The sequence below is a fragment of the Dryas octopetala genome, chromosome 2 (assembly GCF_963921425.1).
Source record: "Dryas octopetala chromosome 2, drDryOcto1.1, whole genome shotgun sequence".
NCBI lineage: Eukaryota > Viridiplantae > Streptophyta > Magnoliopsida > Rosales > Rosaceae > Dryas > Dryas octopetala.
This window is the reverse complement of record NC_141367.1, coordinates 24,512,142-24,539,119: the sequence shown is the minus strand read 5'-3', so window position 1 is coordinate 24,539,119 and position 26,978 is coordinate 24,512,142. Positions and strand designations below refer to the sequence as shown.

The window sequence follows — 26,978 nt, the reverse complement described above, 5'->3', positions numbered from 1 at the left end:
GTATAGAACTGAAAAAGACTCATTAACAAAAAAAGAAAAAACTAGGAAAGCAGACAGCTGAAGAAAGTAGTACAGGTTACTGGTATTAATTGGCATTAAGCCTTCTTATCTTTTTTAAATCATATTTGACAACATTAATTACACCACGCCCCCCAGAGTTTCATACAACAGGCACTCATTGTTTCTATAGTGCTTTAGCAATTCCATGAACAGTAACCTCTGCCTCCACATTGCATGTATCCTTCAACAAAAACCCCATGCCTGCCTGATTGAGAAAGCTCAGTGTAATGAATCTCAACCAACCCCGCTCCGGGCTCGAGGCACTGAACCAGTAATGAACTACAAGCAGAAAAGAAGGATTCTCAGTTACTGCTGAAGCAGCAATAGATTTGGGTCTTTGCAAAAATATTGAAAGGAAAGATGAAGAAAAGAAGCTGAATGCTAAGTATATAGATCACAGAATAAACCCTCATGATTATGCAGCATTATATACAGTTATCTACAGAAATAGGCCAATCTTTACCTTTGCCATACTGATGCCTGGCATGCATTTGATCTAGGATGCGCAGGGTAAATTCTGCATATATTTTAGAGCCAGGAGGGAGAGTTGTGGGATCAGCCAATGCCAAATAAAGAGAAAGATGAGTACCCTTTACATTGCCTTCTCCCTTGGGATAGAGTTGTATCTTCCTACAATCACCAACGCCAGAAGAAGAATAAGAAATTTTTTGGATTAATTACCGGCACTTAAAAGTTTGATCCTCAAGAGCAGTTTTTTATATTAGAAGAAAATCTTAACAATATTTATTTTCATTTGCAAACTTAAATGCTTTGTAAACACATAATCAGAAGGATATTGATTAATAAAGCTTATTTGAAGATACCATTTCTGGTCCCCAGCAACGAATGTTTTGGAGTCATGGCATTCTGCATCTAACTTCGAGAAGTTGTCAATCTTCCAAACATGCTTGTACATAACAGCCTCCTTTATCATTGATAGACACTCTCCTTTGCCTATGCTTCTTTCTTTACAAACAAAGACCTCTGCTCCAAACACACAGGTGTCATCCATGAGAAATCCATTGGAAGCTTCAGTAAAAGCTTTTTGAGAGAGAAATTTATCAAAACCCCAATCAAGCTTCATCCCATGGAAGCGCTTTTCCTTTTGTTCTGAGCAATGCATATGACAAAAAAGAACAGCAAATGAGAATTCATGCTTTGCATAATGCATATATGAGAATATTAGCTTATCTATGATTTGATTCTCTGCTGGGTGAGAATTATAAATGAAAGAAATGGTACCTTGAAGAACCAAGTAGTTGCCGTTATTCTGATCAAGTAAAAACAACCTGAAAATAGCATACACTTCCCAACAAGTCTGGGGAGAATTTGCTCCAGCCATTACCAAGTAGAGAGAGACGTGCTCTGTCACATTCCTGCTCTTGTTTCCATTTGGATAGAAAACCAGTTTCCTGTAACAAAGCACAATATATAAGACTCTAATGTAGCTTGGAAATGAGAAGAAAATACTGGCAATTAGTGCAAAGTTTATGAACAAAGACATAGATGTAAGACTTGGCTTAGCAAATAAATGGGAAAAAGAAATGTACCATTTGTACCCTCCGGCTTCGAAGTCCCCTGATTCATATTTCTCCAGTGAATGTTTAGTCAGCAATGAAAGCGACTGTATTTTTACTGTGTAGTGTGTTGGTGGTGCATCTGAAATTGATCTCAAAACCCCTGCAAGTAAATGTTGGCAACACAACAAGAAGGTATAGTGATGTATGACATACCATGTATATATACATTATGTAGTTCTTTCAACACACGGACACACAGATAGAGAGAGCATCTTACCATCTTGGTCATCGAAGTTAAGACTAGTAGTCATTGAACTAAACTTGAGCACCTTACTTAATTTGCTGATAATTTGATACAGGTTATAAGAATCAGATTGGGTTTTCTGTTTTAGGTTCAGAATGGTTTTTCTTTCTCTTCTTAAAGGAGAAACTAAAGGTGTTATTCCAAACTTGAGGCTTTTTAAGGATAGAACTGTTATGCTTGCTTATAGAGGGTTGTCTTTAGTTCAAGGAAAAGGTATCCATGGAACTGCTTATAGGTAATAGGTGTTCTGAAACATATACTTATTCAACATCCCACGTTTATTAAAGGTTGAGAGAATATACTCTGACCTTTTCTTCCCACACACAGACCATGTATTCCTATTAAACTGAACAACACTGGATAGTGATTGCATTGTTAACCTTAAAAATTGCTTAACAAAATAAAAAAATGTATATACATTTACAACCCTTTTTTTAATGGAAGTATGTATATTTACAACTTTTTTTCTTCAAATCATAATTAAATCTGAGAGATATGTTGTTGACACTCCAAGAGGAAAAAGTCTTGAATGGGGCAACCCGACCACATGTGAATGCAATATGGAATGTGAAAAGCTTGCTTTGGAGCGCATATAAAATCATGTGAGGAACAAAAAATGATAGTCATTCATCAAGGTCATAATTAAGTGATGCAACCAAACAATGGATGCAAACCCTATAATTCATATCAGCTAATGAATATCTTTTTAACACAATGTACATATGATTACTGTTTGCACCCCCACAGCTTCATACCACAAGAAAGGCTTCATTCCTACTTTACTATAGTGCTTTAGCAATTCCATAAACAATGACTTCTGCCTCCACGATGCAAGTATCCTCCACCAAAGGCCCCATGCCTTCCTTACTGAAAAAGTCAAGTGTAACAAATTTATGCGTACCCCAACTAAAAAACAAGGCACTAAACCAGTTGTTAACTACAAGAGGGAAACACAGTTCTCAGTTAATTCTGCAGACAGCCCTGTTATGAAGCTTCATTGAGAAGTCTATTGGCAAGAAAAATGAAAAGGAAAAGAAACAAAAGGCAGCTAAGTACTCATTCTATAGAACACACAATAAACGCCATGTGATTACGTACGTGGTATTATGTTGTGACTTGTGAGGTGTTTTGTATTTTAGTTTCCTATTTTGGGTTTCCTTCATCGAATAAGCTGTCCTACTAATCGGTTTGGAGTTTCCTAAGTCTATATGAAGACAATTAGGGTGTGTCTAATAAGGTGTAACGGGTTTGGGATTTCTCCAAGTCTATGTAAAGACAATTAAGTTAATTGTGTCTAATAAGGAATGGCAAAAAACAAAAGTTGTGTCTAATAAGGTGTATTTTGAGAGTTCGTAATTTTCTGGTAGTAAAACTTAGGGAGGCATATATTGTGGAACCACATAAAATCTATCGTTATTTTGTGCTTGTTGTCTTGCGTGTGTGTGTGATTGATATGAGCTTGGTGCATAACAAAAATCATATACAGTTAACCACAGAAATTGAACAATCTTTACCTTTAAATTCCTTATGCTTGGCGTGAAATTGATCTAGGATGCGCAGGGTATACTGTGCAAATATTCTAGAGCCAGGAGGAAGAGTTGTGGGATTAGCCAATCCCACATAAAGAGAAAGATGACTACCCTTTCCAGTGGAATTTCCCTTGGGATAGAGCAGTATCGTCCTGCAGCAACCAACACATGAACAATAACAATGTTAGATTACCTACGCTTTAAAAGTTTGATCTGCAAGAGAAATTTGTTATATTGGAAGCAAATTTTAATGCGTTTGACATCTGCAAAATTAAAACATCTGCAATTTTGTCTTTGTTGGGGTAAACTCAAATTTTGTCTCAGCTCACGCTCTTAGGTGCTGGATAATTTTCTAGCCCAAGTTTGCCCCAATTTGGGTATCTTTTCTGCTTCAGCCAAAACTTTTCTCGTATTCAAAATGGGTATATCTCCAACTTGTGTTGAAAGTGGGGGCTACAAAGGAATAATTTCCATAATTTTGGAGAGAAATAGATGAGGCTTACAAGAGGAAGAACAAGATGGAGTTGTGTCTGGTGGAGAAAAGGACAACCTGCATGAGAGGGAGGGCTGGAAAATTATCCAGCACCTAACACCGTGGAGGAAAGAGAGAAGGGAAGAGAGAGAAAGAAAGGGGAGGAGACGGGGAGGGTGATCGGGAGGAAGAAGGCGGAGGAGGTGGCCTGAGGCGGGGCTGGGGTATGCACCGGGCAGTGGGCTAATGAGTTTTTTTTTTTCCTAATTTTTTAATATTATTTGGATGAAAATATAAAAGTTAAGATGTGGGAAGAATCTCAACCATTAAAACAAATTGAAGAGCTTAGATTAGAAGTCTGGTACCAGTCTGGTACCAAACAGTCTGGCAGAGGATCCAAGTCCAACTCAGAAACTCATACATATGACTTGCTTTCTTAAATACTTTGCAATCAAGGCAAAAATCTAAATTAAACAGAAACCAATCACAAATGCTGCAAAACTGTGCTTGAAACTCATAAGTTTGGCCTTCTTTCTTGAATACTTTGCAATCAAGGCAAAAATCTAAAACAAACAGAACCAATCCACAAAGGCTGCAAAACTATGTTCATCATTGCATTCCTATTAAACATCAGATGCCATACTATAATTGGCCGAAGCACTTTTTCAAGCAACAACAAAAGCTTGATCAATGGTCTCAGACCCCTTAACTGGTACTTGTTTAAAGGGCAAGATATCGCACAGATGATTCAACTTGAGGACAATAATCAGAATGGTATGCATTTCTCATATACAGCAGGTTCACAAAAGCCCCAGCTATGAAGACAATCCTTCTGACTTTGGCCTTGAGTACCCAAGATTGATTAGCTTCTGAACCAACAATTTTTCAGCATCTGCCTGAAACCCCAAAAAGTCGTAGCAAACCAATGAGTGAAATAACTAAAAAAATGAGTAACATGAATAGTCCAGTCCTGCATATATGCAAATGATAAAAGTAGCACATATCAGATAGTCTCATGCTCATTTGTGTCTTTATATGTGTTTAAGACAGAGACAGTAGCATTGGCCAAAAAAAAAAAAGACAGAGACAGTAGTACAGTACATACCTCCAGCATGGGACTATTCTTAGGAATGTTGCAAGCCAAAATTATATTTAGTCCAGTCTTTAACACTGCAAGAAACGCCGAATGTCAAGCCGTGGAGTAGGAAAAATTACAACGAAAAACCCATATTTATCTAACCTAAAATTTATAATTTAACTAATGGAGTAGGAAAATTTACAATGACAAACCCACATTTATCTAACCAAAATTGAAATTTACCTAATCTTCGAGCAATGCCAGACCCTGTATTATCAGATGCCCCACCAAGTATGGATGTAACACTCACTGCACTGTTCTGCATAAGTCATCAAATATCAATAATGATGATTTTAGTTTAAAATTTTGGTCCCAATGCCCAAACAGTAGAAAGAGGTGAGAAGCCACAAGTGTAAAGAAAGATTAATTTTCAGAGGACATAAAACTAAGTTACCAACTTACAGGTCTAGTAGATGCTGCTGCATATAAATGTCCCAGTTTTGCAGTGCTGCAACCAATCCATGCATATATCTACGCTCAACATAATGAGAAATTATTACCCAACTCAAATTTGTTCAAACTGCTGGAAATTATTTGCCAAAACTGAATTATACATTATTTTTCGATTTCTTTGTCACTAAGAAGTACAAATTTTACCAAATATTTTGCTCAACTCTTGAACTGGGTAGTCGAATTTAATATTAAAATGGACAAAAAAACTCAAAATAAAATTAAACAAATAGAAGGAAGAGGTTGATAGAAGACAACCTGCTTGGGAAGGCGCATGATTTGGAAATGGAGGGCAGTATCGTTGACAACCTCACTGAAGCACGTGATTTGCACGCCACCAGCATCGTCTTCGTTGTTGTTATAGCTCGGACCACCCAGTTCTTTCTCTTTGGAAATTTGAGCAGAGCTCAAAGCATCGTTTACAGCATCAAGTGCCAAATCTCCACGAGCCATTGCTTGCAGACAAAGACAGGGTGAGATTGTAAGTTGGAGAAATCAGCAGGCCAATCTCATAAGGGTTTAGAGTGAGAAGAAAACCCAACTGCCAATTATAAGGGTTTAGGGCAGCTTTATTGGTTTCAACGTAGAAGACGAGCTTTGAAGCAGCGACTTTAGGGATTTCGACTTCTTCGCCGATACGATTGCGCTATATCCTATATGAGAGCGCAAGATCACAGGGGGTGTATAAATCGTTCCCTTATGAGTTATGAGTTATGACGACGCCGTTTATTCTTCTTCTGTTTTTACTTTTTATTAAAGACTTTTAACTAATTTTTTAATATTTTGAAAATTTGCCCATTAAGTAGTGTTTAAGCTCTCTTTGAGAATCTTCAAATCACCCTCGAGTAGTATTCGAAACCATCTCAAGTAGTGCTCAAACTCTATCAAGCGATGTTCAAACACTTTTCGAAAAGAGCTCAAGCACTACTCGAATGCTAAGGGTCTGTTTGGTATCATTTTCAAAAAATAAAAATGACAGAAAACGCGTTTAAGTTGAAAACATTTTCAACTATTATACTGTAAGTCAGAAAACATCATTTTGACGTTTTCTATTTCTCGTTTTCTATTTTCTTCTTCATCCCTTCATCCCTTTCTCCCGCAGACCCCTTCCCCTCTCGTCCCTGACCTCAACCCAATGAAACCCAACCCTGATCGTCGCCCTAACCCCAACCTTGACCACCCAGCCCCGAAACCCAACCCACCTAGCGAAAGCCAACCCCTCACTGTATATCTCTCCATGCCCCTCTCCTCTCTCTCTATCGCCTCGACCCCAGCCCAACCCACCTCGTCCCAGTTGCCAATGCCAGATAATACCTACCCATATTGCCAGAGAAGACCCTTGGGTCTGTTGGTTTTGATGTGTCTCTTTGTATGGGTATTTGGGAAGATAAATAATAAAGGGAGAGAAAAAATGAGGAGGCCTGAATGCAGTTACCAAACACATTTTCTCATTTTCATTTTGCAAAAATGTTCTACAAAAATGTTTTTAAAAGATGATACCAAACGGGCCCGAAATTTTAAATTTTTTTTAAAAATAGTTAAAAATCTTTAATTGACTCAAATTCGAATTAATTTTTCAAATTTCTCAAAAGATTTACTTACATCCGACAGGCATCGTTTCGTTTGGCAGTGTCTATTTTTTTTCTTAAAAAATAGAGAAAGAGAAAGGGTGCAAAGATTATAATTCTGTATCATACAGAAGCTTCCTCAAGAATTATACATAAAGAATTATTTCTAACTATAATTATCACAATGAATGCACCCCCCTCCCCCAACACCTCTTTTGTTTCCTCACTCACACCTAGGGAAAAAAACAAAAAAAGGAAAATAATATTAAATCAAAACAACGGATAAAGAATGTACAACATAATTTGAACTACAATTCAAAGTCCTCATTGAGTCATTGGCAAAGTTGGGCAATAGCAATCAACAACATATTCTTAGGTAACCATCTTCTGTTCCAACAAGAAACAATCTAGAGAAGGGTAAGATACTTATGCTTGATAAAACTGAAAAGTTTCTTGCTCCATGATCTGCCATGTAGAGTTTTTGACACGTAACCGCCTGCTGCCCATCCTGCCAAATGCCAATCACAAACTTACCTTATTATTTTGAAAAATAAAATAAAATGTGAGAAATGGAAAGGAATTAATCAATAAATTTTGACATCCAAATGAATTCTTATTTACTGTCATGCAGATTATATATGCGTGCTTAACAAGAAATGGTGATAAGTTTGCTGTTGTTTACATCATCAGCAGATCTGGATAAAGAAGAAATTCCAATCTTATTTCTGGCAATTGAAATAACATCTTGACCCCACACAGAGAAAGCAGATACACCATCTGTATGGCCTCTAAAAATTGTGGGCTGAGATGGCGAATTCCTGCATAAGGAGGTGATGAGTTTAGTAAGAGCTTGATAATGCAACATCATTTCCATGGTGCTAGAACATAGATAAAGAAAATATTCCAGATAATAGTAATACAGACACACTGAGTTCACCGTTACTATAGGGATTACTAGCACCCAAATGATTTGAAAGTATTGAACAAATAAACTATTTTTTTTTTTTTATGAGAAATTGAACAAATAAACTATCATTAAAGAATTTCTGCAATTACCTTCTCAAGTCCCAAATCCTTAAAGTCTTGTCAAGTGAGCTGGACACAAGCAAATGGTCCTCTGGTGCAGCCAACTGCATGAGTAAATGGTACATTAGAATTGAATTCACACTAAAGTGAGGCTTTTCTCTAGCATTTTTTAAATACCTTTGTCACGTATCCATCATGAGCCCGCCAAGAGGAAATAACATTTCCACTCCTTGCATCGAATAACCTACAATGACCTGAACTCAGTCCAGATGCAATCCAAGATGGTGAAGAAGCTCCATCTGGTTGCATTTTGTCAGATCCACAGGAGCATATGGTAGAAACAAGAGAAGAATAACTAGACTCCATAGAATCCCCCCTCCAAAGATGAAGCTTTTTCCCTCGGACAACATCAATGAACCTGTAAGATTCAGGAACATAAAAAACCTGAACTGCATCACAACATTTTCTCATCTACTTCAGCTTATAATGGGATGTCCATGCAACACTACGTATTTACCTGAGAGAACCATTTCCAGTGCCAACTACAAGCATTTCACCAAATTCTGTTTGATGCATACAAGTATACAAGCTTCCATCAAATGCACCGGTCAATATTCCACTGGACAGTGTATTGGAACTGAGCATGTTAACCTGGTCAGTATTGACCCTGGAAGAAGAAGATGAAGGGCTTGCAATATGTGGAGAATCCACTGAGGGTTCAGAAAATACTGAAACTAGTTTCCCTGTGCGGCTATTCCAAACATGTATCGTTCCATCACAAGATGCAACTCTTCCACTAGACGACAAGACACAAATGCTGTTCACAACCTAGAAGTCAAAAAAGAAATTAGAAAGCTGTGCTGACCATAAACATCCAAAACCATAACAGAACTTGGATCAGAAATATGTAATTCAGAACCTGATAGTTCCATGGCAAGAGACACAGTAATCAAAGAGATGACTAGGAATTATATAGTATAGAAGGTTTCAATTTAAGTTCAACAGAATAGTTTCAGCAAAAGAGGAAAAAAATGAATAAATGCAAAACAGAATATAATAAACAAACCTCTTCATGGCCGTAGTATCCAGATACACAATTAATTCTAGTTAGCTCCCATTTCTGAACAGTTCCTTTGAACCCTGCACCAATCCCTGCAGTAAAAACTGTACTTTCATCTGGGCAGACGGCTAAATATCTTAGGGCCCCTTGGTGCGCACGGACTGAGTGTATAACAGATGCTCTGATCTTCCATGGATGTTCATCTTTCACACCCCCAGCGCGCCCAAGAAAATCTGGCCCATCCCAGCTAGCAGCTGGACTAGGGAACCAAAACCAGGACTCAAATTTAAGATTTGATGTTGCTGCATGCATTTCAGCAGGACTCTGATGCATATCATACAACCGTTTTTGAGGCATCAAGTTTTTGGCACCTCTAGTTCCTTGTGATTGCGGAATTGACCATCCAACCCCATTAAGTAACAGTTTAGCAGGACTGTATTCAGGAGTTGAGCCCTTTCTGTACACAGGCCTTTTACTGAGTATAGTGTCTGAACCACTTCGAGACAATTCTCCTGTGTGTTCCCACTGAATCATGACAGGTTCAGAATATGAGGTGCAAAAGGTGTGGGTGTTGAGTTGGGTGCCTGTATATCTGTGTCTATGTGTGTGTATCTGTGTCAGTTGAGAGGGAACTGGGAAGGAGGGAAGAGAGAGAGTACATGTGAAAGAAAAATTCTCATATTAATGCCATGGTTAAAAGCAAAGTGCTAGCATACCTTCCAATTATGATACCGTAGAAGATATTGCTCAAGTAATAACCATGTTGCACAGCACTGACGAAGCTTCTCTATCCCCAGAAGGGATGCAAAAGAAGGATACATAAGCAACCTGCCAACATCCTAGAAAATTCAACACATATTTGAGGAAGACAATAACATATGCAAATCTTAAATTCCAATGTAAACTAGTAAGTAAACAGCTAATATGAACTGTGAAAAGCACTCACGCAAGGTCCATACGACTTTCAATAAGAGGCTCCCCATCAATTTTTGATTTTGAAACCTTCAACCTTCGGCCGAAGGAAGTAGAAGCCTTGGCAGTTTCTTTTGAGAAAGCAAGCTCATCAAATAACTCTTTAAGTTGAGGCAAAACATGCAATGCCGTCAAATCAGGTCCTATCCGCTGACACACTGCCATTAGGGTTGTAGCAGCAACCTGGACGACAGAGGCATCATAGCATTATTATTTGTAAATTATAGAAAATTGGCTCATTGGACTTTGAAACAAGCGTATGAACACATGCACATCACCTGAAGAACTCTATATTCCCAACTTGTCTGCATAAGAACCAGAATATGTAGGCAACTTCTATCCTGCATAATATAAAGATTTTATTATTTCTGAGAACATCCCAAGTTTTCAAATCAAATTAATATGAGATTCAATCCCATACTTCAATTAGCTCCTTTGCAACCACCTCCCTTGGCAAGAATGCAACTAGGCCATCTATTGTCGTTAAACAATCAATAAGGGCGAAAGCACTCCAGCTTTGGACAGGTTCAGGCTTATTCATAAGTGAAATGTCAATGCAGGAACGAACTACATGTTTTAGCAATGGTAGCATGTGTCTGACAATGAAAGTCTCCCCCAATAGACCACCTGGAATTTCAAAGCATATAAAGCTTACAAGAAGAACATGCCAATTCCAGGAAATAACATATTACAATTCATTGAACATGAATACCTATTCGAACCAGCACATCAATTCCATCAGTACTGAGACCTTTCCCAAAGCATTGAATCAGAGGCAAGATTGTCTGGGGCAAGACTGATGGTTAGCATGATAATCCCAGTGAAAATTACATTTCTGTGAGCATTCGTTTGTCTGTGTATAAAGATGCATGGAAAATTTTAATGTTTATTATATTAAGTCATAAAGCAAGAATTCTGGGGCCAGTTTTAACCTGATGAATTGTAATAGGTATACCGAGCTCGTCACTGGAGCCAATCAGCAGCACAGAAGCAGCAGCTGCTGAACTCTTATGAGCAGCGGCATACAAGTTCGATATAACAAGAGGATGTACAGTTTCCAGATATGCTTGTTTGCCAATTCGATTCCATATCTCTTGAACAAAAGAGTCTTGTAGAATAGAAACCTTCAAATGTGAATAACCTGTAGTCTGAAACAAAGCCTTCTATAAGTAAGAAGTTCAAAAAGAAAGTTCCACATAAAAGTGAATAAACATAAAGCTAAAAAACTAGCCTGTAAAATCCTCTGGATGGCCGGCAAGACTATTGTCTTGACTGCTTTAGGTGTCAAACTTTTAATAAATTCTTTTAGTAGTGTATAAGCCCATTCCGCTTCAGTATCTGACAAAGGAGTCACTACAAGTGATAAGCAATAAGGAGCACACATTTCAGCTGCAAATGTTCCCATTGCCTTGAGGACTCCTTGCTTTGCAAAATTTGCAGCATAACGGAGACAGGATCCATGTTTAGCTAGAAGCTGCATTGGGGCAAGAAACAAGTACGATGCCTTGACCGTGGTAGGAAAATAAGGTGATTCCAAAAGACATTTGGCCGATGGCCTCCTAATTTTTGTCACAAACACACACACACAGTGAGACAGCAGGGAAAACCCAAAGCCCTACAATACAAAGAATAACAAATAGTATCATATTTAAAAATTGAAAAATGAGACTAGTACCTCATGCAATCCTTTTGAATGCAGGCTTCAACGAGTAATTTAGTGTGAGGAGGAAGTTCATGCATCAATCCAGGTAAGACACCACTGTCCAAGTACATGGCCAATGAGGCTGGATCAAAAAGTGGTCGCCTCAAATGAAGTTCTGCCAAGAGACAACCAACAGAAAATAAGTCCCTTGCAACGTCTTCAGAAAAACTCTTTAAACAAGATGATTTCTGCCTCCAAAGCAATAGCTCTTGATATCCCATGGAACCTTCATCCTCCACCTCAATATGCTCAAGAAGATAACTTGTATCAATATGTAATGGCAACTCGTTTTTCTTAGTGTGAGATGATCGAGGTATACTATCCCTAACATTATTGCCTGATGGCTCTTCTGCAGGAGCAATGTCCTTCACAAATTCTAGATGGTAGCCATAAAGGGCACTCAAATGCTTAGCATCTTCACAAAAGGCTGATGCATCTTCTAATTCTTGCAAATAAGCTGTTTCAGATAGGACAGAACTCTCACTCCTTACTTCATTCACTTTCCCTTGATACAAAGCTGAATCATTGGCGCTATCACATGTTTTCCGAATTGCACCTCGACGCATAGGGTGAGGTTGAGTAAAAAGTTGGCGGCGGCCCAATGGCTTTGGCATCATGGGCTCTGATGAAGGAAGCATTACATTCTTTGCAGCAACAGCTGCCTGACCTGACATCTTGTAACCAAAAGTGATATCAATCCAGTGATGGAGTTGGTGGGAGACCCGATCGCTTTCTAAAGCATCACGATGCAATTTAATGAATTCCTCAGTCCCACATGCCCATGCAGGTACAGCCAAGTCTGTCATACCAGCATGAAGTGAATTAAAAATTTGGGGATCACAGTAAAACTCTGGAATGCACTCATCAGGGGTCCATTGATAGAGTCTTTGCATGGTAGAAGGATATTCATTAGGTTCATAGACTGAGCGAACAGCCGTACGTAGAACACTCAAAGGTAACCTCCTTGCTTTATAACTGCAGACAGCCAATTCAGAAAGACATTCATCAGATACATGATGTGGAAACTCTGATGTTGAATAGGTGAAGTCCAACTGTTCATCACCTTTAGCCAATCGCCATTTACTCTTGTTTAAATCCCGCCACCCAGCATCAGAATTCTCATCAGGTTTCGTGCTAAAATCGATTACCCATGGCATCACCGTATGAAACGTGTGGTCACCCCACCTTCTCCCAGCTAATCTATTTAAGATGAGTAGATACTCAAAATTACTGATCTCTCCTCTCCACCACTGATTAAAGTCACGATGCCAGTCTATAGTTGGGGAAAGCTTCAAATCAGCATATACACCTTGAGAAGGACAACCTGCTACAGAGCAACCTACCTTTTCAGGTACAGTGACTGTGCATCCATAACCTCTTGAACTTGAATTAAATCCTACTGCAGGCTTATCACCAATGCACAGCCAAGACCAGCATGATTCAGTAAGCATTACACTGGATGGACATACATTGCCATGGGCAACCCCTAGGCCATGAATAGAAGCTAAAGCCGAGAGTAACTGATATATTAGAAACCTTATATGCCAGTCAGACTTTAATGCATTGGGGCTATAGTGGAGAATGTTTTCCAAGGTATATGGAGTTTTGGGAAGAATTATATCAATACAACCAGATGTTTTAATCATCCCAAGTATGGGAGCAATATTTGGATGCCTCAAGGAACCAGGGAACTGATTCTCATCAAAGGACGGTACCCCAAGCAAATTAAGGAAATTAACACTATCTCTTCCTGAAGCTTTCCCTTCAATCAAGAGACCAAGTGAGTTCAATATGTGATCTTCCAGAGACCCGGACAAAAAGTTGGAAGCAAGCTCTTCGAAAATGGAGTATGAACAAATGCCAACATGTGTAATCGGTGTCAATGCATTGATTACCCTTGAGCAAGAAAACCTACTAGAATGGTTACAGGTAGAACTTTGTAGCAATGCTTTTGAGCCGCCATTTGATAAACACTGGGGCTCGTTCAATAAAGAATCCAATTGAAGTTTTGGGTCATTTTGAATTTCAGAATTGACCTCTTCACCTTGAGTTACTTCAGAAGAAGTGATCATATCACCATTCGCATGATCACTGCAGCCCTCGGCATTATCCAGGAGATATTCATCACTGAAAACATAATACAAAAAACCCGAATAGTTTCTCATCCTTAACCATATACAATAGACAAACATTGAGTATGTTGTATTCAGATTATACAAAAACCAATGTGATACTATCTTTGTATTAAAACTTTAAAATTCTGAAATTGTTCGAAAATGAATAATTGATCTTACACATATTTGGTCAAGCAATCATGGTCGTAAGTGGGCAGATATTTCAGTAAAAACTGAGGAGCTGAAGCAGCTTCCCCACACGAATTAGACAACTGCAAAGACCAATAATGAAATTGAGTATTAAAGCATAGAGATCAGAGAGAGAGAGAGAGAGAGAGAGAGAGAGAGAGAGAGGAGGTTGACCTGAACAACAGCAGTGGAGCCGAAAGGGAAAGCTGAATCGGAGAGTCCATAGATGAAATCGAGTTTGTCGGAGAATTCGGACTGAATCCGACGTTGGAGGCAGTCGAAGCACATTTGGTGTGCCATCGTAATTGGGCTTCTTCAGTTCACTTCTTCTTCTTCTATTTGAAGAATTCAGTATAAATTCAATGGTCAGTTTATCAGTTTATATATTTCTCAAATTTACTTTTTTGCCTATAAAATTGGTTTGCCACCTTTTTCTCTTTAATTAATTTTCTCTTAATTTTCTCTCCTTAATTAATTTTCCCTTAATTTCACATATTCAATTTTTATTTTATTTAGATTAAACAACTAGATTTGTTTGTACTTGTGATTTGAAAAAAAAAAAAATTTGATTATACTTCCCAAAATATCGATATTTGTGCAAAAAAAAAACGGCTTCATTACTCAACATTTCAAAAGTACCCAAAACCCAAAATTGGTATGATTAGAAAGTAGAGAGTAAAGGAAAGAGGGGGAAGTTGAATACTCCCCTCACCTATAGTGATCATATGAGATGGAATAGTGAATTTTAAATTCAACTTCATGGAGAAAATATGGTTCTATTTGACTATTTTGAAACCATAAGCTATATTTTATGTCAATGCACAGTCTATTGTATGATCTTCTTGTATGAAAAAGTTAATCGGGACATTTTCTTTGCTAATAAACAACAAATGACTTATCTCACCTTCGTTCTTTGTTTTTCATTCTGTAAAAACAATTTACTCTCGCTGTGCTTATTGTCATGACCAGCTGGACTAAAGGAGAGCTGGAAAGAAGAAGGGAGGAGAGGACATGAAAGAGGTGAGAAAAATATGAAGGAAATTGTATAAAAAAATTAAAATATTAACTTGTAAATTTAATTTTTATTTTTATCCTCCATACTCCTTTCCTTTCCTTTCTCATCTCCTTCTCCTTAATCTTGCCCCTCTTAGCTATGCCCCATCCTTCCCTCTTTAATTAGAAAAACCAAAAAACAAAAGGTCCATTGATTTTAACTATTAAATTTCAATAACTTTTTAGTTTAGGTACTAAAATTAAATAGCATTTTAGATTAGTTACTAGTTGAAAAGTCAAACAAATTAATAAAGTAAAGGGTATTAGAATTTACAAATATTACATCACATGCCACTACAATAAAAAAATCAAAATAATATTACATTACAAATATTACATTAATTTATACTATATTGTATTAAAAAAAAAAATCAATCAAGTCACAACTTAACTGTGACTGTCTTGGTAAATTAAAAGAGACAACTTACACCACTATACTATATATTATTTTGAGTAAAAGTATTGTTTTGACCTCTATTTCTCACAACTTAGATGTGATTGTCGTTCAGTCACAACTAAATTTGAAGTTGTGAGTGTCGTACAGTCACAACTAAATGTGAAGTTAAGACTACATTAGCAAATTTTCAAGATAATATAAAAGCCTCAAGGACAATTTTGTCAAAACCTTATAAATTTTAGGGAAAAATTTACAAAAATGACACATACTTTCATTTTGTGTTAATTAAAGACCATGTTTTTTTTCAGTTTTTATCTCAACTTTAGTCCGACGTTTGACCTATCAAAACTCCACCAAATTCAGAAAAATTATATTGGGTTTAAAGATATGCATCTCCTCTTTACAACCATATAAAGATTACCCAAATCAGATCTCTACAACTCCAGATAATCGGCCCTAAAGTAGGGTACCCAAAATTGTTTGATTTTCCAAATTTTTTTCCAGAGGTCCGATTGGATAGTTTCGGGTACCCTACTTTTGGGCCAATTATTTGGAGTTGTAGATGTCTGATTTAAGTGATTTTTATATGGTTGTAAAGAGGAGATGCATAGCTTTAAACCAAGTATAAGTTTGTTAAATTTGGTAGAGTTTTGATGGGTCCAATGTCAAGCCAAAGTTGATATAAAACAGAGTCCTTAATTGACACAAAATAAAAGTATGTGTCATACATTAACACAAATCAAAATTAATGTCCTGAAATAAAACAATCATCAAAGTATGTATCCTGTTTGTAAATTTTTCCCTAAATTTTAACTAACATTTATCATATGTAAGCAGTAGGCCAAAAGATAAAAATGTCAAATGGAAAAGGCTTAAATCAAAGAGGTCAACATATTTGTGACCTAATCTAAAAAATTACATTTAAATTTGATAATTCAATTAAAATATTATATGGTCTTCATGCTATACCAAAAAATTATTGGGATCTGGTATTTAATCCTAATTTTCTAAAAAACAAATTATACCAAATGGTTGAGAAAAAAAGGTTGGAGAAAACAGAGGGTGAGTGCAACCATTGACTTCTAGACAAGAACGTTAACACTAAAAACATTGTCTGTATATCACAATTAGTCTCAAAAGTGGAATGACCGGAAAATTGAAGTAATCCAACTCTGGTCACATCTTTCACAATACAAACTCACAATACACACATTTTGTCTTCTTTGGCCAAATCATAATGCACACTTTGATCCTCCAAAAGTCACACAAAAAGTCATAAATAAGAAATTCTCATGCTTCACCCATGATACACTCAATTGCTTGCTTGCAAATTGCCGTCATTGTTGCCTCAGGCCCATAAACCTGCATTGAGAAAAAGCAAAACAAAAATAAAAAGGCACAGTCAAGCAGCTCATTGAGAAGCAATGTCAGGCTTGCAGTTGGAGCCTACAAGTTTTCATCAATTTGCGACTTTGCATTCGGAAAGTCTAGAAGTCGATTAAAATCAGACAATAGGAAGTCTACATATGTTACTCACTAAATTATTTGGGTATATAAAGTAGGTAATCAGACATCCTTTTACTTCGCCCAATTAAGACTTAAGGTCTTGAGAATTAAGGCTTGTTAGAAACTTAGAACTGATATAATATGTCAACCAGAATTCCACCGCATACCTCAAGAGAAACTCCAAGTTCCTCTCCCAATGCACGCATCTTTGCCAAACCAGTTTGATAGTTTGGACCACCCCTTCTCACAAAAATATGCATTCTTGCCGCTTTTAGCTTGGATTCCTTTCATGTCACAGAAGAGAGATATAATTTAGCATACAAAACTAAAAGAAACCAACAAAGTGAATTTCTGAGATATGAATGTGGCAGTACCTTCTCCCTGAGGGCTCTAATAATTCCATTAAATGTAGCAGCAACATCTGTAAAATTAGCTATACCACCTCCAATTAGAAGAGCTCTTTTACGACCATCTGGATCCGCAGTTGCACACTGCAATACAATAGAATTTTATTGCCAGCTAGTATATGCTACATGTAACAGTTGCAACTCCAGTAGTCAGAAGAAATAAATGTGTGTGTGTGTGTGTGTGTGTGAGAGAGAGAGAGAGAGAGAGAGAGAGAGAGAGAGAGCAGAGCTTCTTACATCAATCACAACTCTCGCATATTGCAACACCTCTTCCTCATTTGGAGCTCCACTATACTCTGCATAATTTCCAAGTTCTGAAGCATAACCCAAATCTCCTACCTAATTCCGATAAAGATACCAGAATAGACCACAAGATAAGCACAAAGGTTCTCCAAATTCAGAGAACTAGAGGGAAGAAAGAGCCATGAGTGCACAAAGAGCCATGAGTGCACATTTTCAATCAGAAATGATGCACTAAAGCAGAAAATGGAGATAAAAAATTTGAACACGGTGCTGCAGGGAGAGAAAAGACATGGTGGCAACGGATCAGGCTACTCACAGTATCAGCATAAATGACACTTGCACCACCTCCAGCTACCATGGTCCAGATGCGTCCTTTTGGGTTCAACACAGTGAATTTTAAGGATGCACTTGTCTGCAATAACATGGGACCTTAGCGTGAGCATTCCATAAAAGGTATCATGAATGCTTATAGTAAACTTGAAAATTGAAATAGATAATAAAATATCTTATACAAGTAAACTTTTCATCCAAAGAATGATTATTTTCACCTTTTCATCCAAAGAATGAATAAATGTTTCTGTAGGACTTAAAACTCTACCAAAAGGCAGCGGAAACTCTACGTTACCCCATCTGAACAGTATTACACATATTTGTAAGAAGGAAAATCAAACCAAAAATAGAAATTAGAAAAAGGTAGAATTAAATAAATGATTGCAAAACATTCAACAGAAGCATACTTATTGAAGTTCTTGAAAGCAGCAGTGTCATCTAGCTCCCCCCTCATATCTAATGGAAAAGGTTCATTGTTAACCAAGGTAAACGGGTTCATTTCCAGGAAGCTAAAATCCAGATCTGCAGAGGGAATCAGGAATGTGAATAACCTCAGCAACATATTGCATAGATGGGATCAAGCTAATCACAGTATAATGCTGTAGTAAAGCCATCAGTTTTCTATCTTTACACATTGCATACCCTGAAATACAGCAAATACACCCTTTATGAAATCCCCAATTATCTCCCGGACCTGTAACAGAAGAATACATTAATAGCCACAAAAAGTGTAATTTAGAGAATGTAATGCAGAGAAATAAAATGCTAATATCGGAGAGAAACATACTAACATGACTAAAGAGAAATATACCTACCAAACCTGTGCCTTTATGCTATTCAATGAACAGACGTCAATCCACAACTATATCTTAATGTTATACCCAGTGCCAGAAGTAAAATTTAAAATAGTCCAGTTGTTGGTTTGGCTTCACATTCAAAATTTCTCCACATTCTTGTTTAGGTCCTAATTCCTAAAGCTATATGCTCATCTTATTATCATGCCACGCATTTGCAACAACAGAGTTTCAAGCTTAACAAGGAGATCATAAGGAAAAACAATGTCAGGCATACCTCCAATGGAAGAGTGGCAATCAGAGGAGCACAAGCCTCATTTGTCAAAGACTTCTCGGTCGGAAGAAATATAGTCTTAACCTATACAATCAAAATCATATAAACAGTAATTAGCACAAACAACCAAGCTGAACACACTATCCTGCACAACACTCAAAGAAAGCAAAATCAACAATCACAATACCTTGTCCCAATTCTCTTCAATTTCAATACCTCCACACTCCGAAAAGCTTATACTTGATCCGAGCCTTTCGGACACAATCGAGAGGTAAAATTCTTGATCATGAGGCACAAATGGCTCCACTATGAACGTTGATATAGGCGCCTTACAACCTCCCATCTCAACCTTTATTCAAAATTCACGTCAAACCCATCAAACAAAATATCTCAAACGCCCAATTTCGAAGTCTTAGGGTTTGCAATCAACGACGAAACTGAAATCGGAATATAGTTACCTCCTTACCAAGACGCTGCTTGACAAACTCGGCAACCTGAGCCATATCCAAATTGAGCGCAACGAGACCGCTCTTCCCGCGCTTCCCGAACAACATGTCGGGCTTCACCACCAGTTTCGTCGACGACAACCACGTCTCTTTGTTCGCCAATTCGGTGAAGTCCGTCGACTCCGTCACCTGAGCAGAGTTGATCTGGAGGTCGATCCCTGCGATTCGTTTCAGGTGCTGTTTGAGCAGTCGCTTAGAATCGTACTCTCTGATCTTCTTCCGAGCCATCTGGACCGTCCGATCACGCCGGAGCTGAAGGTGTTTGTTTGTTTCTTTGGTCGAGTCTGGTCGAGTCTGGTCTGGTGTGGTAGTGAAGAAGAAGAAGAAGCTGATTAGGAATGAAGAATGCGGTTGGCAGGTAGCGAGTGTACCATGTTTGGATTAGACGCGCGTCGACAGGTCACAAACCGCACGGGCCAGCGTATTGGCTAGAATGCGTCATAGGTGCATATCTTCCGGCCACGTGTCTTCACCAGACATGGAGTTACATGCGTACGCGGGGGAACTGTGGCGGGAACTTCAAGGGAGATCGTGTTTTATATGCGACTAGGCCTCCCGGCAAGCCCACATGGATCGTAATACATGGGCCTGAGAACTTTAATGGAGTCACTGAAGCCCAATTAAATGAGCTTTGAACACAGGTCGGAGAGCACACTCTTTCTTCGGCTCTGTAGACCACGGGGACAGTCTTCGTCATTGAAGCTCCAGATTCCAGTCTCAATCTCGCATATTACGGCTTGCTGTTCAAACGCCCAGATTATTGTTTTCTGAAGTTCTGGTAATTTCAGATCACACATTGAATCCGATTCCATGGCCCGAATTGCTTTTTTCCTCTGTTTTTTTCCCCATTTTTAATTGCTATTTTGACCTGAATTAGGGTTTAAAAACACTGTATAATTCATTTCATTGTGTAACTCCATATTGCATACCTTTTTTAATCACCTGAATTCTCCAGATTTTACCAGAATAGATGTAGAAATCGATAACCAATGAGTATATAAATTTATTTGGGATTGCTATTCGTATTACTTATAGAGTTATAGCGTTCTAGTTGAAAATTTTATACTTTTTTCCATTTAATTTATCAGTTTTTTTTTTTTTTGTTTATTCGTGTTTAGGAAGGAAAGAAATGTAATGGGTTTGTCTTGGTCTGTTGATTTATGTTTTTCTTGTAGGATTTCTCTTATCTGAGACATGGATAGAGACAGCCCCAATATAAAGAGATGGATTGTCTTTTATCCGGTTTATATTAATTCAAAGAAAACTGTAGCTGAAGGGAGGCGAATTGGTGTTGAAAAAGCATGTGAGAATCCTACTTGCGCTGAGATTGGTGATTGCTGCAGCCATCTCAAACTCCCACATGCAATTGAGGTTTCTTGCTAGTACATTTGCACAAAAGCTTTATGGGTATTGAGTCCCAGTGGTGGGTTTGAGTTATACTAATATATATGTTTTGTGTGTTTGGCTGTTGTAGATTGATAAGGCTTATCCACGTGATTTCATGCAAATAGGGAGAGTGAGGGTATTGCTGAAAAAGGAAGATGGAACTCCATATAATCCAGCCATTGCTTCCAGTAAGGATTGCTGTATTACTACTGCAATTACCATTAACTTTATAGCCTTCTCTAATTATGAACCACTTCTTTGATATATTCCTCTAATCTGATCATTTAACAGTGGTTAGAAATACCAGTGTTATTTTAACTGAAATGATCTTGGTATGAACCTTTGAGTTTGAGTATCTATCAATCTAGTTATTTGCTATTTAAGAGCATGATTTTTAACAAAAGCATTTAGTGTTCTCTCTCTCTCTCTCTCACACACACACACACACACAACTTTTATGATAATTGTAATTTTTATGGAGACGTGTGTTAGAAGGAATTATGTTTCAGCATCTGCTCTTTTTTTTGGCAGTAATATGATCCCTTTACGGCTTGCAAAGAGTTCCATTGCAACCGTATATACTGTCTTAATCAGCTATCCTGGTTTGAATTTTGAATCACACCCCTCCCCCCCCCCCCCCCCCCCCGGCCCGACTTTGGGTCCCCCAACCCCTTGCTCACATTCCCAGGCCATTTCTTCCTGAAAAAATTGGAATTTTACCTGTGGCCACATCATTGTAACCTGGTGTAACAAAAGCATTAGCATTGATTTATCATAAGTTTTGACAAAAAGTTTTTCTGGAGTTCCATCTTGTCACCCTCAGTTTTCACCTTATACCATAGGTTCTGATATAACACAAGACAATATAGATCCTTGTCTCCAACAGTGGGGCAAGGTACCCCACACCATGCAAAGAGTTCCACTCTTGTTGCCCCTCCCCTGAACAGTGGGGCATAAGGAGACCAAAGCACTCTATTTCATGCGTGTCTCTAAACAACTAATTTTTAGCATTGTCAACATTACGGTTAAGTTTAGATTATTGGACTTTGTTTTGGAAGTTGTTTCGGTGAGCATTTGCAAGTGATTGCAAAATTAAGGACTGCCTTGATTGTCTGATAGTCTCATTAATCCTGGGAAGGATGTCACCACATTCTTGGACTCAGCTGTTGCACAATTTAAGAAAAGAAAGATCTGGTTCTTGTATATTCATAATTGGTTTTATTTGGCTAATGCAGGGAAGCAGCTGATGCTTCGAGTTGCTGAGTTGGTTCCCAGACATCCTGGAAGGACTAAGAAGCAGGAGCCTACATCCACATCAACTGCTGGTCCTTCCAAATCTGGGAAACATGGGAAGAAGAAGAGATAGCTCCAGTCTCACAAATCACCCATAACTTTTCCTTAGACATAAAACTCTACTGGACCAAATGCATAGGCTCCCATTGAATAGGATCTTTATTTCTAATGAGTTGAAACTTTTGTAAGCTTAGGCATTTCATATGGTGTACCTTAGTTATGTTTGAAATTATTTACACAACATGAACCATATTTGCTGAGGATGATTTAATTGGTTTGGTTAGAACATTTCCCCTGTAATGGAAAGTTGGAGACAATATTTTGTGTGCCTTTTGTGTTCATGAAAACAAAAACCACAGGAGTGACTTGATTGCCAACTCTTGACTCTGTAGGAAATGTATTGTTGGCCTTGGCAATGGTATCTCATTATGTGCCTTGAAAGAAAGTGTTTTCTTGTGGGATAGTGATGGCTACTGGCTAATAAGACCTATCTATTCCATGTCTCTTGACTCATTGTAAAGTCGGAAAACAAGTTAGTCTCGTATTCTTCAAGGCTCTTCTAATGAGCTACAATCTTGAATGTTGGGGATAGATTAGTTAGTCCTTCGATTGCCAAAATGGAATCGTCAGTTGATTAGTAACAACAGGGTTGCAAGTATATTCACACTTGACAAAACTAGGATTTGGCATTACATTTAGAATGATCAACTATAAACTGTAAAATACTGTCATCACAAAAAGAAGTGAAATTTGAAATCCTAGCCCTCCCAGTCAAATAGATAGCATGGTCACATAACATTAATATCTTCCTATCCAAAATGGGGTAGATAAAAGCATTAACAAAAAGCTGGTTGCTCTAGCCACTGTAATCTGGTTTCTTCAAGTTTTCATCTTCAATTTCCATCTTCAATCTGGTTTCTTCAAGTTCAAGCAGTGATCTGCTGCTTCGGCAAACAATTCCCGGACCTCTTTTAATTCTCTCTCTGCCACCACCAAAGTCAAAAGCACTGGTCAGATAGTAAGCGCTAGCTAGTAACACCAGCTTAACACAAACAAACAACGAAAGGGTAAATCCAACAATGAAACAACAAAACTGAAAAGGGTTGAATTTAAGGTTGATGGAACCTTCAGCACTCTCTCACCTGCAGCTTCCAGTTGCTTCTCAAGCTGTTGACCCACAGCATTGTTTTCAGCTTGAAGTTGTGCAATCCTCTTCAGTTGAGCTTCTTCACCTCCCTCCGACAAAGGCAGCGCCGCAACCAATGCATCGAACTGCACAAGCAAAACATGAACATGAACATGAACATGAAATCAATTCATAAAGAAAGTAGACGACATGTCGTTGGGTCGTTGAGCTCAAACGCAATGTATATCGGAGACCTGCTTCGCTGCTTTTACTAGATCAGCACTCATGAGCTTTGGTTGCATCGCGAAATCTGTGGTATTATTGTCTGTAGGGTTCGGATTCGGATTCGGAGGTGGCTCCGATTTTGACTCTGGGTAATTCGGAGAGATTCGAACCGGTGGAGCATCCCTTTGCAGCGACCCAATGCTCGTGAACGCAATCGTCGCGATTGTGTTCACTTTCTCTTGTAATTGGCTGATTGCGTCCATCACAGTCTCTCTGAAACCGAAACACAAAGTCACGATAGATTGGCAGCAACATTTGAAGAAGACACAGCAAAACGACGTCGTCCCGACATTGCTCCCATTCCATCCCATTAACCGTCAACACGTGGCAGTCCAGGAAGTTGGTCGTACGCAATGACCGTTGTGCCCATGGGATCACCGACTCATAGACTGCAAAATGCAAATGCCCGGCACGACATCAACGACAAACCAACAAACCGACGACGAACAGTGAGACTGTGATCGAGAGAGAGATGACGATGGGAATGACGACGACGCAGGCGTACGGCGAGCCGTGGTACTGGGACAACCGCTACGCCAACGAATCGGGACCGTTCGATTGGTACCAAAAGTACCAATCTTTAGCTCCGCTCATCAATCTCTACGTCCCTCGCCACCCCAACCACAGCCATCGCATCCTCGTCGTCGGATGCGGCAACTCAGGTACTGTCACCTTTCCCTGCACCCGCACTCATCTGATTCCCTCACCATCTCCTTTCTCAGATCTCCCATTATTTGACTCTAAAGATATTCATTTTACAAAATGCAGCATTTAGCGAAGGGATGGCTGATGATGGCTATGACGATGTGGTTAGCATTGACATTTCCTCTGTGGTCATCCAAGCTATGCAGAGCAAGTATTCGAATCGTCCACACCTCAAATGTATGTTGTTTATGATTAGAATTTGCTTTTTTTACTTGGGTTTTTTTTTAAATAAATTAATTTGATCTTATGTTTATTTATTCATTGATTTAGATTTGGAAATGGATGTCCGAGATATGAGTGCTTTCCAAACTTCTTCCTTTGATGCGGTTGTTGATAAAGGTACTTCATTTTTATTTTTATTTTCATTTTCATTAGTTCTTGTTTATATGCTGATTTGTTTCATATTATTATATGCTTTCAGGAACTCTAGACTCTCTCTTGGTAAGTTCTGCTAATCTTGTGTAGTGGGTTGTTGCTTGTTTTATCTATTACTAAGGCTTTTTGCTCATGCGAATTTTTGTACCTTAGTGTGGAAGTAACTCGCTACAAAATGCTACTGAGATGCTTGAGGAAGTTTGGAGGTACATTAAAGCTATTATTCCCGTTAAATGTATTTGTTCTAAGCTTTTGGTTTTGTTTATTTTTGATTTTTTCACTATATATTGAAGCAGTTAATAACAAACTATAGGGTCCTCAAGGATAAAGGAGTCTATATTCTGGTAAATGTTTCTTATTCTTTTATTCTCTGCCTATGATTTCAGTATATCTCTCCCCCTTCCTTTTTTTTTTTTTGTTTAGATGGAATCATGGAATATGTTTTTGCATTTCGCATGTGACCATAACTAGTCTCACAACATGCTGCTGCAGGTCACATATGGAGCCCCGTTGTATCGTTTGCGTTTGTTGAGAGAGTCATGCTCCTGGATGATAAAACTCCATGTGATAGGTTGGTTAAAGTCATTTTTTACTTATTATTATGTTTAGCATTGTTCTCTTGGTGTGTGGTTTGCAGTTTATGTGTTTCTCATTGCATTTTGCTGTTCAAGAATTCATATATTAAAAAGTTGTACACCATGCTTTTCTGCTTTGTAGTATTTTCTAGGAGGAGATCACATTTAGAATCACCAAAGGCTTGATTGGTGTTTTGAGTTGTGATAACAAGGTCACTTAGCTTCCCGGCCTTTCCTCTTTTTGAAAGATAAATGTATCTTACAGCAAAAAGGAGGAAGATCAGATGCCTCAAATGTTATAATATAAGGTTTTTGACACCAGTCTGTTGCAGCCAAGAAAACTAGTCTTTTACCCAAGTGCTCTTCTTATTCACACTACATTTGGAACTTAATGTTCCTCATTTCAGCTCGTTTGCAAATGAAATCCATATTATTGTCTAGCAGTCTTCTGAGGCTTTTTGAAAGTATGGTTAAGCAATATGTATATACAGCTCTTGATTTACTGTCTGTCACCATGTATGCAGAGAAACTTGCCTCCGAAGATAAACCAGAACCTCCAATATGGGAGCTGACAAATCCTATTCCATTGAATGGTGATGGAAGCTCAGTGGAGGCATTGCTAGGAAACAACCCTGACGTCCATTTTATTTACATTTGTACGAAGGTTTGTAGAAACAAATTTCCTATCTTGCACTTTAGAATATGTTTTTCAGTTGCTTATTACTATTCGTTTTTTACTTTCTAATACACCCAAGTGTGAGAGAAGTTTGGTTATTTAAGATAGGCTGAGGTGTATATATGACTAATTTGATTCTAAAACATTTTATTTCCTTTCTTTTGGGCAGGACAATTCTTTAAAGCCAGGCCTTAGGCATGATCTGTCAGTTGACTGAGGAAGATTAGAATCTTCAACTTCTTGCAATTCTTTTTGCCGTACCTGCATTATTGTATGGGTTGAAACTGATAATTCATGTTGTCTGTGTAATGGTTGACCATAAGCTGAGCTTCTAATTGGCCATAACTTTCATGGTATCTGCAATTCTTTGTTTGTACTTTGTACCTTGAAGTGATTGTAACGGATAACATTGTACTGGTAAAGTTTTGAATTTCAACCTGATTTTGATATTGGCCAAACTCAAATTACAGAAGTATATATGTTTGGTCTTGTTTGGGCTTTTAGTCTTATGGAAAAGTTGAGCAAGTTATGCGTCTGTCCAGACATTATATCAAACAATGTTTTGCTGGTTAACTCTCGAATCCAACACTCACCTTGACTTTTTAACCAATTGAAAACTGAAAGTGGTCATTATTTGATAACATGTTGCTGGAGAGCTTTCTTGGGTCCATATTTTCAACCAACAATGAGGAGAAAATGCCTTTTCAGTTCCAGCTAGTATGGTGGTAATTTTGGTTGCTGGAAGTTTACTTCAGATGACTGCCCTATTCAACCTTAGCAAAGAAGAAAAATAAAAAAATTAATGAAGTTAATGGACAAACAGGACAAGCAGCCATGACTGATAGTTATGACCAAAGTGCAACCTAATTCAAACTACATGGACCAAAAACAAAATTTAACCTGAAAATAAGTAGCATCAAGTTCTATTAAAATAAAAAAAATA

At 38.0% G+C, this 26,978-nt stretch overlaps 7 protein-coding genes across 9 annotated transcripts; 2 read left to right on the top strand and 5 right to left on the bottom strand.

The window, feature by feature from the left end:
* Window positions 1-89: 89 nt before the first annotated feature.
* LOC147294524 (ubiquitin C-terminal hydrolase 12-like) lies at window positions 90-4,137 on the bottom strand. 2 transcript variants are annotated; one of them, XM_086231009.1, is made up of 8 exons: window positions 3,743-4,137; window positions 3,399-3,565; window positions 1,858-2,751; window positions 1,611-1,740; window positions 1,303-1,472; window positions 885-1,170; window positions 524-690; window positions 90-339 (listed from the first exon to the last, which is right to left on the bottom strand). In XM_086231009.1, the coding sequence occupies exons 3-8, from the start codon at window positions 1,889-1,891 to the stop codon at window positions 185-187; spliced, it is 942 nt and encodes a 313-aa protein (XP_086087135.1). In that variant the 5' UTR covers window positions 1,892-2,751; window positions 3,399-3,565; window positions 3,743-4,137; the 3' UTR covers window positions 90-184. The 2 variants fall into 2 exon arrangements, with proteins under 2 accessions (XP_086087135.1, XP_086087136.1); XM_086231010.1 differs by having other exon boundaries at window positions 2,640-2,751; window positions 3,399-4,137.
* Window positions 4,138-4,336: 199 nt separating this feature from the next.
* Window positions 4,337-6,173, bottom strand: LOC147294523 (proteasome assembly chaperone). The gene is made up of 6 exons (XM_086231012.1): window positions 6,016-6,173; window positions 5,732-5,928; window positions 5,426-5,494; window positions 5,207-5,282; window positions 4,991-5,055; window positions 4,337-4,781 (listed from the first exon to the last, which is right to left on the bottom strand). Exons 2-6 carry the CDS (start codon window positions 5,924-5,926, stop codon window positions 4,701-4,703), a joined length of 486 nt encoding a protein of 161 aa, XP_086087138.1. The 5' UTR covers window positions 5,927-5,928; window positions 6,016-6,173; the 3' UTR covers window positions 4,337-4,700.
* Window positions 6,174-7,157: 984 nt separating this feature from the next.
* On the bottom strand, window positions 7,158-14,449 carry LOC147294522 (protein serine/threonine kinase). The gene is made up of 16 exons (XM_086233731.1): window positions 14,279-14,449; window positions 14,096-14,187; window positions 11,775-13,928; window positions 11,331-11,658; window positions 11,032-11,247; window positions 10,812-10,884; window positions 10,521-10,726; window positions 10,378-10,440; window positions 10,074-10,282; window positions 9,844-9,955; window positions 9,134-9,652; window positions 8,585-8,895; window positions 8,245-8,485; window positions 8,098-8,171; window positions 7,724-7,859; window positions 7,158-7,549 (listed from the first exon to the last, which is right to left on the bottom strand). The coding sequence occupies exons 1-16, from the start codon at window positions 14,402-14,404 to the stop codon at window positions 7,400-7,402; spliced, it is 5,010 nt and encodes a 1,669-aa protein (XP_086089857.1). The 5' UTR covers window positions 14,405-14,449; the 3' UTR covers window positions 7,158-7,399.
* Window positions 14,450-16,649: 2,200 nt separating this feature from the next.
* On the bottom strand, window positions 16,650-20,033 carry LOC147294521 (ATP-citrate synthase alpha chain protein 2). The gene is made up of 11 exons (XM_086231859.1): window positions 19,567-20,033; window positions 19,296-19,457; window positions 19,112-19,192; window positions 18,683-18,734; window positions 18,448-18,562; window positions 18,259-18,340; window positions 18,027-18,122; window positions 17,705-17,806; window positions 17,435-17,551; window positions 17,228-17,344; window positions 16,650-16,916 (listed from the first exon to the last, which is right to left on the bottom strand). The coding sequence occupies exons 1-11, from the start codon at window positions 19,840-19,842 to the stop codon at window positions 16,845-16,847; spliced, it is 1,272 nt and encodes a 423-aa protein (XP_086087985.1). The 5' UTR covers window positions 19,843-20,033; the 3' UTR covers window positions 16,650-16,844.
* A 203-nt stretch (window positions 20,034-20,236) lies between these two features.
* Window positions 20,237-22,622, top strand: LOC147294520 (signal recognition particle 19 kDa protein, putative / SRP19). The gene is made up of 4 exons (XM_086231860.1): window positions 20,237-20,392; window positions 20,790-20,985; window positions 21,089-21,188; window positions 22,236-22,622. The coding sequence occupies exons 2-4, from the start codon at window positions 20,809-20,811 to the stop codon at window positions 22,364-22,366; spliced, it is 408 nt and encodes a 135-aa protein (XP_086087986.1). The 5' UTR covers window positions 20,237-20,392; window positions 20,790-20,808; the 3' UTR covers window positions 22,367-22,622.
* A 313-nt stretch (window positions 22,623-22,935) lies between these two features.
* LOC147294519 (mediator of RNA polymerase II transcription subunit 21-like) lies at window positions 22,936-24,005 on the bottom strand. Of its 2 annotated transcripts, XM_086231774.1 has the most exons (4): window positions 23,674-24,005; window positions 23,436-23,565; window positions 23,221-23,276; window positions 22,936-23,179 (listed from the first exon to the last, which is right to left on the bottom strand). In XM_086231774.1, the coding sequence occupies exons 1-4, from the start codon at window positions 23,905-23,907 to the stop codon at window positions 23,150-23,152; spliced, it is 450 nt and encodes a 149-aa protein (XP_086087900.1). In that variant the 5' UTR covers window positions 23,908-24,005; the 3' UTR covers window positions 22,936-23,149. The 2 variants fall into 2 exon arrangements, with proteins under 2 accessions (XP_086087900.1, XP_086087903.1); XM_086231777.1 differs by having other exon boundaries at window positions 22,940-23,276; window positions 23,674-23,990.
* Window positions 24,006-24,028: 23 nt separating this feature from the next.
* Window positions 24,029-26,510, top strand: LOC147294518 (S-adenosyl-L-methionine-dependent methyltransferases superfamily protein). The gene is made up of 9 exons (XM_086231773.1): window positions 24,029-24,366; window positions 24,473-24,586; window positions 24,680-24,748; window positions 24,831-24,850; window positions 24,938-24,990; window positions 25,098-25,128; window positions 25,277-25,355; window positions 25,884-26,023; window positions 26,205-26,510. Exons 1-9 carry the CDS (start codon window positions 24,177-24,179, stop codon window positions 26,250-26,252), a joined length of 744 nt encoding a protein of 247 aa, XP_086087899.1. The 5' UTR covers window positions 24,029-24,176; the 3' UTR covers window positions 26,253-26,510.
* The last annotated feature ends 468 nt before the right edge of the window (window positions 26,511-26,978 follow it).

Coding starts and splice junctions, on each gene's coding strand:
- LOC147294524 (XM_086231009.1), bottom strand. CDS start 1,891: ATGACTACTAGTCTTAACTTCGATGACCAAGATG. Junction 1,171..1,302: donor CAACTACTTGGTTCTTCAAG/GTACCATTTCTT, acceptor TGCATTGCTCAG/AACAAAAGGAAAAGCGCTTC. Junction 691..884: donor GTTGCTGGGGACCAGAAATG/GTATCTTCAAAT, acceptor TGGTGATTGTAG/GAAGATACAACTCTATCCCA.
- LOC147294523 (XM_086231012.1), bottom strand. CDS start 5,926: ATGGCTCGTGGAGATTTGGCACTTGATGCTGTAAACGATGCTTTGAGC. Junction 5,283..5,425: donor CAGCAGCATCTACTAGACCT/GTAAGTTGGTAA, acceptor TGACTTATGCAG/AACAGTGCAGTGAGTGTTAC. Junction 4,782..4,990: donor AGAATAGTCCCATGCTGGAG/GTATGTACTGTA, acceptor TTGGGGTTTCAG/GCAGATGCTGAAAAATTGTT.
- LOC147294522 (XM_086233731.1), bottom strand. CDS start 14,404: ATGGCACACCAAATGTGCTTCGACTGCCTCCAACGTCGGATTCAGTCC. Junction 11,248..11,330: donor CCATCCAGAGGATTTTACAG/GCTAGTTTTTTA, acceptor GCTTTGTTTCAG/ACTACAGGTTATTCACATTT. Junction 8,172..8,244: donor ATGATGGATACGTGACAAAG/GTATTTAAAAAA, acceptor TTACTCATGCAG/TTGGCTGCACCAGAGGACCA.
- LOC147294521 (XM_086231859.1), bottom strand. CDS start 19,842: ATGGCTCGGAAGAAGATCAGAGAGTACGATTCTAAGCGACTGCTCAAA. Junction 17,807..18,026: donor GTGTCATTTATGCTGATACT/GTGAGTAGCCTG, acceptor TATCGGAATTAG/GTAGGAGATTTGGGTTATGC. Junction 17,345..17,434: donor TTAGAGCCCTCAGGGAGAAG/GTACTGCCACAT, acceptor GTGACATGAAAG/GAATCCAAGCTAAAAGCGGC.
- LOC147294520 (XM_086231860.1), top strand. CDS start 20,809: ATGGATAGAGACAGCCCCAATATAAAGAGATGGATTGTCTTTTATCCG. Junction 20,986..21,088: donor AACTCCCACATGCAATTGAG/GTTTCTTGCTAG, acceptor TGGCTGTTGTAG/ATTGATAAGGCTTATCCACG. Junction 21,189..22,235: donor TAATCCAGCCATTGCTTCCA/GTAAGGATTGCT, acceptor TGGCTAATGCAG/GGAAGCAGCTGATGCTTCGA.
- LOC147294519 (XM_086231774.1), bottom strand. CDS start 23,907: ATGGACGCAATCAGCCAATTACAAGAGAAAGTGAACACAATCGCGACG. Junction 23,277..23,435: donor GAAGCAACTGGAAGCTGCAG/GTGAGAGAGTGC, acceptor TGGTGGTGGCAG/AGAGAGAATTAAAAGAGGTC. Junction 23,180..23,220: donor AAGCAGCAGATCACTGCTTG/AACTTGAAGAAA, acceptor ATTGAAGATGAA/AACTTGAAGAAACCAGATTA.
- LOC147294518 (XM_086231773.1), top strand. CDS start 24,177: ATGACGATGGGAATGACGACGACGCAGGCGTACGGCGAGCCGTGGTAC. Junction 24,367..24,472: donor CGTCGGATGCGGCAACTCAG/GTACTGTCACCT, acceptor TACAAAATGCAG/CATTTAGCGAAGGGATGGCT. Junction 25,129..25,276: donor ATAAAGGAGTCTATATTCTG/GTAAATGTTTCT, acceptor ATGCTGCTGCAG/GTCACATATGGAGCCCCGTT.